Source organism: Pyxicephalus adspersus, chromosome 3 (assembly GCF_032062135.1).
Source record: "Pyxicephalus adspersus chromosome 3, UCB_Pads_2.0, whole genome shotgun sequence".
NCBI classification, from domain to species: domain Eukaryota; kingdom Metazoa; phylum Chordata; class Amphibia; order Anura; family Pyxicephalidae; genus Pyxicephalus; species Pyxicephalus adspersus.
In genome coordinates this window covers 79,110,613-79,122,663 of record NC_092860.1, presented here as the reverse complement: position 1 = coordinate 79,122,663, position 12,051 = coordinate 79,110,613, and the positions used below count along the sequence as shown (strand labels likewise).

Genomic DNA, 12,051 nt, shown 5'->3' with positions numbered 1-12,051 from the left:
TGCTCTTATCATCTCCCGTCTGAACTACTGTAACATCCTTCTCGCTGGTATTCCACTAACCCGACTCTCTCCTCTACAATCTATTATGAATGCTGCAGCCAGACTCATCCATCCTTCGCTCCGCTCCTCCCCTGCTGCATCTCTTTGTAGATCTCTCCATTGGCTTCCAGTTCACCTTAGAATCAAATTTAAGCTCCTGTGCTTTGCCTTAAAATCCCTACACAGTTCCTGTCCAACCTACCTTTCTGACCTGGTAAAAAATACTCCCCCTGCCGCTCTCCCCACTCCTCCAATGACCTACTAATGACTTCCTCACTCATAACCTCATCACACGCACGGATACAAGACTTCTCCAGAGCTGCCCCAACTCTCTGGAATGGTCTTCCATACATATATACATTTTTGTATCAGTATCAGTTTATTACAGTAGTTATTCATAAATTATGACATCATCTATGCACATTATACTAGTGACCAATATAATATTAAATATAATATGGTAAGATATATAAAGAAAAGAATGTAACTAGCATATAATATATGTTAACAACCATAGGGGCATTGCAGGAATTTGATATATATGTATTACTTTTTTAGATCCACAGATCTTGTCCAACTTACCTTTCTGACCTGGTGAAAAAATACTTCCCTAGCCGCTCACTTCACTCCTCCAATAACCTTCTAATGACTTCCTCACTCAAAACCTCCTAACATGCACGACTCCAAGACTTTTCTAGAGCTGCCCCAACTCTCTGGAATGGTCTTCCTTGTTCTTTCGGCTTCCATTTTCTGCTCATTTAAAAGAACACTCAAACCCATCTTTTCAAACTTGCCTACCCATCTTCTTCTGTCTCATAAAACCCTCACTACTTCCCACTACTACATATCTGAGCAGGTTCCACTTCTCCTCCTCCTGTCACTGTCTGTAATTTTCAACTCCTATTTAATGTACAGCGCTGCATAAAATGTTGGCGATATATACTGTTTTTTTTTAATAATAATAATGTGAAAATTTCAGTTACATCACATGATCTGACATGGGTTACATAGGGTAATATAGCAAGCTTTAGGTGAGACATAAAAGGTCTTGTCCCTCGCCCAAGACTATGACTGGACAGTGAAAGTAGAAGAAGCACACTGATGTACTCATGCTGCTCTCTCCTCCTTTTACCGTTAGCACATGAACTCTGCAACATATTTGTCAGCCGGGTGTGCTGCTTCTCCATTTCCCAGTGTGATTTCTGTTGTATATAAACTAGAAAAGGCAGATACCAGGTGAAATGTGGGTACATTACTCTGCAATAAAAATATACTCCTAGTAATGCCGCCATAAATACAGAGCTGTTATATTTTGTCTTATCTACACTGGACAAGCTGCGCAGTGCTATACCGGCCCACACAATGAAGACGCCTCAAGGTGGGGGTGATAGTTTTAGGATGGGGCAAACTGGGTAAGGGCCCAGGGCCCTCACCTTTACCTGGGCCGAGGTGAAAGAATTGTAGGGAAATGTTGTGCATTTTGGGAGCCCCCACTTCATTATTGTCCCAGACCCCATTTTGTTTAAAACTGTTAGGATGGTAGGTGTGAGTCCTGGGGGGGGGGAGGGAGAAGGAGCCCGGCCACTGTGGGTGAGCCTTCTTTTTAAGTATAAAACAGCCATGATATATTCTTCCTTGTATTGTGCCATATATATGTGTATCTAGAATGAACCAGTGTGTGCTGTGTTCTATGTACAGTATAAAATACCATGTGACCCCCGGGTGAACATGTAATCATGAGGGAGCAATGATTGTCCCCATTGTGAGGCACACAGCCACATTGAGACCCCATACAACCGGTTTACTTCAGATCTTCTATGACAGCAGCCACGACTCCGCCCCTTCTAGCACTGACACCTGCTCACCACCTCTGCCATTGATTGGTTGGCACTTGTCCTCAGCTGGGTGAGCCTGTCCTGTGACGTGTTGGACTCGCGAACGCTCAGCCGCTAGGAGCCTGTGGCAGATGCTGTGACGTCAGCTAGAACCACCCAGCTGCTCTCTAAGCGCCAAAACTCAAAAGCAGAAGGAGCGGGAGACAGAGCAGCAGAAGGTGTGACATTGTGTCCCTCATAGAACATGGCCACCCCACCGAAGAGACTGTGCACCGATAGCCCCCCATCACCCAGCTCCTCCACCTCATCCCGGGGCAGGAAGAATAGGATTAAGAGGATCTCCATCGAGGGAAATATCGGTAAGAGGAGGGCGGAGTCTGGCTGTATATGTCTGCATGGTGCCATTCAGAAAGCTGTGTGCTCATGAAGCATATTCCCGCCACTGAGTGTCTGCTCCTGTCAGGACAATGGCTGAGCATGGCATGGATACCTCCATATGGGGATATCACAGCATGGCATAAGCACTCATTGTCATGTGACTGATTATAGGGATTGGGCAATATACAATGACATCTAAAGGGAATAAAGCAGATGATTTTTGGCTTCAGTATATATGTATATCCAATTATAATCAATATATAAAGAATTATGTGGATGCATTTGCAGCATGTTGAGTCTTCTGATTGGCTGAGCTGATATTTGGGTGCAGTTCTGCTTTCATGTACAAAGCCCCCGAAGCATGAGACATTTATTGTCCTGTGATTGGATGATTGCTGTTTTAGTTGTGTGATAAAATGACCACCAATCCCTGTGTGTGATACCACTGAACACTACAGCCATGTGGCACATTGTGCATAGCAGTAATGATGGCCATACACAGGGGACAGATGTCAGCATTCATTACCAGGATCAGGTTCTTTATACCCCCTAGGACAATAATCAATGTTCCAACAATGAAGCGGCTTCCATCCAACCCCTATTTAATGTACAGTGCTGCTTAATATGTTGGCGCTATATAAATCCTGATTAATATTAATAACCATATGTCACCAACAAATGCAGAATATTACAGGGGATGCCTCTTAGTAAACCTCCAGCTCTGTGCAGACAGCTGGTGATAAGGTTGCAGGAAGCCGGCTTTGTATTTTTGTGTGGTTGAAGCAAATGGAATCTTTTCTAGCAGTAATGTATGTTTGTCCCCCCAACACAGCTGCAGCTTAGACCCCCCCAGGGGGTTGTGGGTTCTGACTATAACACTGGTGCTTGTTTCTTTGCAATAAGAGGGAGAATCCGCTTGCCATTTCCTTGGACACTTTGATAATAATTCTATGTATTAGTGTGTGGTTGGATTGGGATGATGGGAGTTGCTGTGCCCTGAGCACCCTGTATAACAAGTTTCAGCCAGCAGAAGATCTCACCCACCCTGGCATTAAATACATTTCCTGGGAGTTGTCTCAGTCACACCCAGTGCAGGAGGAAATAATGAACTGCAACAGGCAGCATTTATTAGAGTATATCAGATATTTAATACACACGCCCATATATATATAATGAAATCTACTGGGTAATCCTATGAACTCAGTCAGCAGAGACATTATTGAGGCATCCATAGCTGAACCCTCCCAGTTGGATTCCTGGTCATCATTCTGATGCTTTGGTTACAGTGCTGTCTGAGCTGCTGACCTGGAACTGGTACTGATCCAATGAATTCTGATACTCATTTACAGCTGGCTTACTCTTCATCTGTTCCCGATTCAGCAACAGCCAGGCAATTGGCTCCAAAAGGGAGCCAACAATAGCAGCAACCCCTGCACTTCTCTAATGTTATGAACACCTAGTTCTTGTAGTGTGTAATTTATTGCACAGGGGGTGGCCCATGGGGTCTTTATCTTGCTGCTGTTTGTGAACAATAGACTTACTGTAATCCTCATTGGTGACACCATGGGATCAAAGCTAAGAGAAAGAGAAAACAAAATGACTTTTTACTTAAACGAATAATGCTGTGATTGGTGCTGGATCTTCTAATAGGTGACAGTAAACAAGTGTCACCGTCCAGGGTGAAGGGTGCTGACAATACTGACAAATAAGCAAACTAGGTGTAATCCTTTGTGTATTAGGCCTGTATGTATGTAAGTACTTTTCCACCTGTAACTTGTTATCAGACTGTCAGTACAATCGTGCAGTAATCAATCAATCAATCAATCAATCAATGGTAGGTGGCAGATTGTCTCCTCTCTTGGAAACATTTCAACTCTTCTCTATGGGTGCTGTCAGCCCTCTAATCCCTGCCACTCTATTCATCCTCAGGGTTATGTCCTTTATTGCGCCAGCTAATGGTCCACCTTCTTTTACTTTCAAAACTGGATGCTTGTTCTGATACATTTCAGTGGGCATGTCTAGACTGTATGAGAAAGGTTTTCCCCCAAAACATGACATACGTGTTTTTAATCCTGAACTAAATCTATTCCAGTTTTGCTGGAACACCAAGGTTCATGATAGTCCATAATGTGTCCCTTCAATCAATACATTTTTACAAAGACATATCATTTCATGTCCGATAAAAAAATAAAAATCAGATGCTTCAGATAAGTTAGTGTTTGGATGCACATGAGCTGAGTAGTCCACTTATTTTATTAGATTGATGCCCTGTGTGGTAGTAAAAATTGTCCTACACGTACTAAGCCTTAGTAAGGTAGTGCTGAAGGATCCAAATCACTGGCCCAGGACACTTGGCAGCTTGTGAAGTGTAAATCTAAGTACACATTGTGTGTAGCTGAATGTAGTCCCTGTATAGGCTATAGTTGGACATTCATAATAAATACACTTTACATTGACTTTCTTTTCGTCCAAAGCTGCTGGGAAATCCACTTTTGTCTGCCTTCTCAATAAATGCAATGAAGACTGGGAGGTTGTTCCTGAACCAATTGCAAGATGGTGCAACGTTCAAAGCACACAAGATGAATTCCAGGTATGTCATGTGTTTAGTATTTCTTCATCTACATACACATATGCATTTACTTTACTTTAATAAGCAGAAAAGACTCTACTCCTCATACACAAAAACTGGAGTCACTGGGTATATAAAAGAATGAGTGACTGCAACACTTAATTTACTGTATAAAGTTCATCTATTACAAAATGTTTGACAAAAACATGATGAAAGTCCACCCATTTATTTGGAGGGGGGCGGGGGTGGTTTGCATGACTTGTAGAAGAAAACTTTTGCTAAACACAGCTGAGGTTGGGGGTGATCCTTGGGGGGAGAGCTCTTTCTGCAGCCTCTTGTAACTCTTTAATGACCAAGACAAACTGCAGTTGTTTTTTTTTTTTTTTTTGCAGATCAAAGCACAGCCTGCTCCAAAAGTTAATGAGTTATCTAGGTTCCATAAGGTTTTTTTTTTTTTTTTGCTTTGTGATTACCTCACAGTGAGGATTTTATTCAGTAACTGACACCACGCTGAGTAATATTATGTTGAGACAAACATAATTACAGTCATTAAAATACCAAACTTATTCCGACTTACATACAAATTCAACTTAAGATCAAAACATAAAGTCCCTATCTCGTAACCCAGAACTACCTGTATTTTAATTTGATGATATGAAGGAACAAGGCAGATTTGTGACAAGTATTTTAGTTTATTCTGATGACCAATAGGGGGCATTCATGTATAATTTGTTTTCTTTTTGAACCTCTAATTCTGAATAGGAGCTAACAGCATCTCAAAAAAGTGGAGGAAATCTTCTTCAGATGATGTATGAAAAGCCGGAACGCTGGTCCTTTACGTTTCAGTCCTATGCTTGTCTCAGCCGCATTCGTGCCCAGCTAAAAGCATTTAATGGGAAACTGAGAGAGGCAGAAAATCCTGTGCTCTTCTTTGAGCGTTCTGTCTACAGTGACAGGTACATAAAACATGTTGCTTAAAGGCATAGTCTATTTAAATAGAATATTTCAGCTTCAGTGAATGCTGGAGGGGGTGAACATTTATTATGTCTTTTGGGGAGCTCAGTGGTTAAATATATGTGCTGAGCTTCCCAGGCCTGCTTTCCACTGCCATGTAAAGGCAACTGCACTCCCTTTGTTGGATTTCTTTTATATTCATTTTATGGGAAATACACAGGGAACCACAAAACTTGATGTTTTATAGTCTTCGTTAAATATCCTTAAACCTTCTTTCAGGTTCATCTTTGCTTCCAATCTGTATGAAGCAGAATGTCTGAATGAAACAGAATGGACAGTATATCAGGACTGGCACGATTGGATGAATTCTCAGTTTTGTGCCGATCTTGAACTGGATGGCATTATTTATCTGCGAGCTGATCCTGAGGTAAATGGAGATTATATTCACAGAAACAATCTAAACCAGGATTCCTCCAGAGGTTGCTAGGGGTTTCTTGAGCAATGAACAGTTCGTGCCTCTCTGGTCAAATTAACTGACACTAATGATCTTTTTGGTTGTAAGGGTGGCAGTCTTCCTGCTTACCACTAATGTAATGTGAGCTGTGGATATAGTAATTATAGCAGGTGTCCTTGGAAGACATTTCAAGGGTTCCCCCAAGTTAAAATGGTTGAGAAACTCTGAACTAGACTATCACTTGGGGCCATGCTATTACATGCCGTGCAGTGTAGCGTCACTATTATGAAAAGAGTATTCATGCAGAGTTATAAAAAAAATTGCATGCAAGTGATTACTAAGAAAGGATGTTGCTGCACTATGTGAAATGTGCAGCAATATGACAACCATGTTGTATAAGGGAAGCTGGCGAGAGGCCACTGCATGTTTGAATTAATAGGATATGGCTTCAACATATAGTATATTATAGAATGTCACTACTCTACTGGAACAAGTCCACCAGGTTTGGAATATGTTAGACTGAGACTTCTCTTGACCACTCGGTTGTGAAATGTCTGAGGGTGCAGCTTCTCAGCTGTAACATGACCACCATGTGTATGTGAGGTAGGCTTGAATGCGACCTCTTTGCTGGCATATGACTTCAAGACATGGAAGATGCTAGCATGCTTTCATGCTGCTGGAACATGAATACCAGGTATGAAATTAGCTTCAGAGAGTCAGCCATGTGTAGTGGTACCTATATGCTCTGTACTTGTAAGAAACTTAGTGATTAAAGTAAGCTATTCCTATCCATCCCACATCAAATATGGCATACAGCACAGTTATGTTACTGTTTAGCAATGTATTGTACACTACAATGTGTTAAAAGATTGTTTCCTTTTTTTAAACAGAAATGTCTGAACAGAATCCATATTCGTGGAAGGGACGAAGAACAAGGAATTCCTATGGAATATCTGGAAAAACTTCATTACAAGCACGAAAGCTGGCTTAATCACAGAAACATGAAGTTAGTTTCCTGTATTTTCAATACTATATAATTTTATAGTCACACTTAATGACATTTTAGGTTTTCTGATATGATGTGACACACAACAACCAATCCTTAATTAAATAAAGGATAAAAGCTGTTTTTCTTTTATTTTAGGACAAATTTTGCTTATCTGCAAGATGTACCCATCCTGACGATTGATGTGAATGAAGATTTTAAACATGATAAGACGAAGCAAGCATGTATGATTGAAAAGGTGTGTACAACTTTCTGTGGTGCTTGTATTCAGTCTTTATATACTTAGTCCTTTATCTGATCATGGCAGGCTTCCTTAGTCACGCTGGCATTTATTGTCATTCATTTTTATTGGTTTCAAAGTCTGAAGAGGTTTTCTTACATCAGACATGCTTCATCAATTGCTTTTCCTGTTATCAGATGTCCTCTTGTGATCTTTCTATACCATCCAGTCTAATAAGTAATGTAATGGAGTAGACTTTACAATGGAAAATTCCTCTCCTATAACCATGTGCATCTACATTTTGTCATTTTTACTAGTACATTTTATAGATTTTATGCATTTTTACTTATCTTTACAAATAATTCTGTCCAAAGGACCATATCCTTTTGCTAAAATGATTTAGATAAGATTCATTTTTTCTAATATGACACGGTCACCGATGCCAGAAGTTGTGGTTTTTCTATTTGTCTAACTCATGTGCCCCTTGCTACATCTTCTTTTTAATACCAAGCTACAAATTATACCTAAAGGTTGATTCATTTGGAGTATGTATGGTAATCCAAACGTACTCTTCAGACAAGTTCAGACAGGTGGTTTTTCACATCAGGACCTCTGTGGTACACTGCTGTCAACTTACAGTCAACTTCCGCAAAGCCCCAGTTAATATTGAAACAAATTGGTGCTGGTAAAATCTGTTTTGTAAAGGCATTCGGTTACAATGCAGATTTTTGATACTCTTTATGCAGCTTCCCAGGGCATTCTGCCATTTGAACACTTCATAGACTTTTATACCTCTTCAGCAATTGCCTGGCAGAAACAATATTTAATGCCATAGCAAAGCCCAATGATTAGTAAATTAAATCTAAATTGCTTGCATTGCTTTGCATCTTTAAATAACACAATGCATTTTGTTTATTTACAGGTTAAAGAGTTTTTAAGCACTTTATAACATTGTGAAGACCCGTTTGTGTGGCAGACGCTGTTACTCTCCTTTTTATTTTTTTTATAGAAGACTAAAAGCGTTCCTCAGTTTTTATTATTTGTAAATTCTCTTGAGCAGACCCCTTACAATCTTTTCGATTTCCTTTAAATATACCACCAATTATGTCGTTTCTTCCTGCTTGTAAATTAAATGAATTGTTTAGGTAAGACGTCATATTGCAAAGGAGGTAATACAATATGTTTGTAACATGGGCAGCTTTGGTAAATTGTGCCAGATCATATTATGCTTTTTTTTGTTTTTTTATAAGGACATCCAGTTTAGTTAATTAATGATTGGTAGGTGTTGCTTTTTGTATATATGAATTTAAAACAAAAGCTCTTAAACAGACTTTTTTTTTCTATCGGTTTTTTTAATAGATAGTACAAAACTTGTAATGCTGGTGTTTTCAACAGTGTTAAGCAATGTCATATGCCATACAAACCATTTTCTTTGCTGGAATTAGCTCGACTAGGAAGTCTTAATGACAAAAGTTTTCATTAGACCTTACCAGATTTCTATGTAGACCTGTCTATCCAAGATATGTTTTCTACTTCCTTAAATAGAGATGAATAATTTTATTACATCTCTTCTTTTTACTTCAATCTGATTGCCCAGAGAACAGTTCACTACTTTCTGTAAGAATGAGCATAGAATACATTGGAAACTTCATTAAGGGCCTTTTGCAATAATTCATTGGATGCACAACTGCAGACCTCAAGGTTTAGGATCTATGCACATTTTTTAGTATTTGTCTGTTGACAAATACAGAAAGCAGTGGGTTATCTGTGAACCCGAGAAAGGGGGCTGCTATTGCTGACAATGTTCTGGAAATGCTGTTATGTTGAGCTATTGGTTTCTGTGAATCAATATCTGGTTCCAATTATTCAAATCATAGAAGTGTCCACTTTTTCTAGGTCAGTTTTTTTGAAGAAAGAGTCAGCATGCCAACCAGGAATCTAGTTTTTTTTTAGGAAAGGCCATAAGTAGCAGTCTTGTTCTTTTGTATAACTTTATACATCCAGAGATCTTAATGGAGTGTGCTGCAAAGGCCATCTAACTGCAAATAAAATGCAGTGCACCAGCAAGATAACAGTTACTAATTGTCTAAATTATATATTGTTTAATTGCCAAAAGTTTTATGCAAGCCATATGAAAGTATTGTAAATTTTATTGGCATACTTTGTAATATGGCATATAAAATGTTAGTAGGGCTTTTTAGTATCTGTTACCCAGAGTTTGATACAGAGTTTTTCAGTCGATAAAACAAAACACGAACAGCTTTTGAAATACAATAATCCAGAGCTAGCTATCCGCATCCAGTTCCAAAATTTTCAGCTGCTGAGCTTAAAATAAAAACCAAAAAATAGGTAACAGTTAAACATAAACTAATACAAAAAACTTTTACTGATCAAATCAGTCAAGCAATCATTATATCCAACAACCTTAAATGTATATCACTCAGTGTCCTTACAGTAAAACAGAACCAAAGTCCTATTTAGTGGATTTGATTGTTTTGTGTTTAAATTCAATGTGCCTTCAATGTCAGTGTGTATTCAATACTGTGCACACCCCCACCTTCTGTAGGAAAACTACTCATCTTGTATATCTTTCCATTTTGGAAGGGTGTATGAGCTTACATGATCCCCCACCCCAAGATATCCGGTGTATGCAGTGACAGCAACTCTCTGCATATATGGATCTTCCACTCCACCTCCAGTTAATGTTCTGGCACTATTAGAACCTGTACCAAAGGATGGTTTCAGTTACCAACTGGTAGTCTAGTATATCAATAGTTGAATCTATAAACAGTCGCATGCAGACTGTGCTGAGGATGAATTTTAAATAATTGTTTAAACAGTGGAGGATATCTCACTGGGGATGATGAATAGATTTATATACTTTTTCGTAATAGAAAAGTATACAAGGATAAGAATGAGGGTTTCCTTTATAATTAGGTGGTATGAGCAAGAGTGAATGCCCACTGGATTTCTTGGACTCCTGTTGTTTTACTGTATGCACACAGTGTTACATTTTAGGTTGTTGGATATGATTGATTTTATAGGTTGCTTTACTCCACACATTGTAATTGCTTGTATTTGCTTTTGAAAACATTAGGAATGTTTACTCTTCACTGTAAAGTTTCAGAGGTAAACCACTCTTCCCTTTTTGATTAGCTTTGTCAGTTGTAACAAGCACTTCTATGAAAATTTATATTCCAGAATTTATATGATATTTCATGAACCTTAAACTGCACTGATCTGTGTTAATGGATTTTTTTTTACATTTGTATTACTTGTATTATCTTAAATAAATAAAACCCAATTTGTATATAGACATAAAAAGGAATTGATTATGGGTCAGTTCCCACTATGACTGGGTGGGGTGTTTTTAAAACATAAGCACATTGTGCTAGACAGCCCATGTGTTTAAATTGGGTTGACCAACACACTACAGCACACAAAAATGGCATCACATCTAAGGTGTGTTTTGGGTCTCATTAAGAATGAATGGTAACCCAGCACATCACTGCATGCCTTGTAACAAATTGCCTAAACATAAGTGGGAACAAAGCCCTAAAACCAGCTCAAAGACTGTTCAATGGAAAACCAGTAAAAAAAAATCTTGTAACTACCTTTGCTGACTGCCTTTGTTCAAAGCTGTCATTCTTATCCTTGATTCTGCTTAGCAAGTCCTGTTCTGACCTTACTGGTTGGAAACTCGTTCCAAAAGACTATCAATAGATGGTGAAACAAGGATAAGAAAATGGCTACAGAGCATAAACCTGCCAAGAAAGTAATATATGGGGGTTGCATTGCTGGTCTCTTCTTTTAAGAATGGTAGTTGTTTGGTTATGACTGATTTGAGTGTGAGTAACTCACCCACAACAAGCATGCAGCAAGTGACTGAACAACCAATCTAGCCTAAGATTCTGCATGGTTGTGTTGCAAATGGCATTTTTAGAAGGGGAAGTCAGGATTGCAGCCAACAGTTCTTTTTGTGAAAGGTGACATTTAAAAACAGCTAACCAGTGATGACTTTTATATCAATGCTGATAGTTTCCCTATAAATGGTCTAAAAACTGTTGTATGTGTATGTGGGTGTTTTGAGTGTTTTTATATAATATTGTGAAACAAACCTTGTGTTTTAATAAATTGTGTAAAAATATGTTTCTTATTGTTATTTATTGAGTAATGTTATAATTTATACCTTGCAAGAGTCTTTGCAATTTGTACTTTTCACATCTCTACATTTATCTATCCTCACTCAGGTTTAAAGACTAGTATATGCCCCATCACTTAATTCCCAATTCTTGCCATACTAATTTTTTTTCTTACATTTAAAGCAGAACTAAACTGCCAAGTAAGGAAATCTTTCCAAAAGTTTTCCAAAAAAAATTTGGTCCTGAGATAACAGTCATCAGATATGGTAATGGGGGTAAATATTGTAACACAGACAACACCTCACTACTTTTCCAGAAATTAAGCTTTTTCATGTATGGAAAGTCAAACATTTTCTTTTCCTCTAATACAGTTAGGTCACCTCTCTACTTGATTGGTCATTTTAGGACCAGTCAAAGATTTATTAGATCAATTCATTTATCAGCATGCTTCTAG

At 38.6% G+C, this 12,051-nt stretch overlaps 1 protein-coding gene across 1 annotated transcript; it reads left to right on the top strand.

Annotated features, from left to right (window-relative positions):
* The first annotated feature begins 2,054 nt into the window (after positions 1-2,054).
* Positions 2,055-11,602, top strand: DCK (deoxycytidine kinase). Its single transcript, XM_072405369.1, has 7 exons — positions 2,055-2,233; positions 4,727-4,842; positions 5,584-5,777; positions 6,055-6,202; positions 7,120-7,235; positions 7,374-7,473; positions 8,378-11,602. The coding sequence occupies exons 1-7, from the start codon at positions 2,119-2,121 to the stop codon at positions 8,402-8,404; spliced, it is 816 nt and encodes a 271-aa protein (XP_072261470.1). The 5' UTR covers positions 2,055-2,118; the 3' UTR covers positions 8,405-11,602.
* Positions 11,603-12,051: the final 449 nt, after the last annotated feature.

Bases quoted from the DNA above. Each gene is read 5' to 3' on its own strand.
- DCK (XM_072405369.1), top strand. From the start codon at position 2,119: ATGGCCACCCCACCGAAGAGACTGTGCACCGATAGCCCCCCATCACCC. The intron at 5,778-6,054 runs GTACATAAAACA...ACCTTCTTTCAG, and splicing joins CGTTCTGTCTACAGTGACAG to GTTCATCTTTGCTTCCAATC. The intron at 7,474-8,377 runs GTGTGTACAACT...GTTTATTTACAG, and splicing joins AAGCATGTATGATTGAAAAG to GTTAAAGAGTTTTTAAGCAC.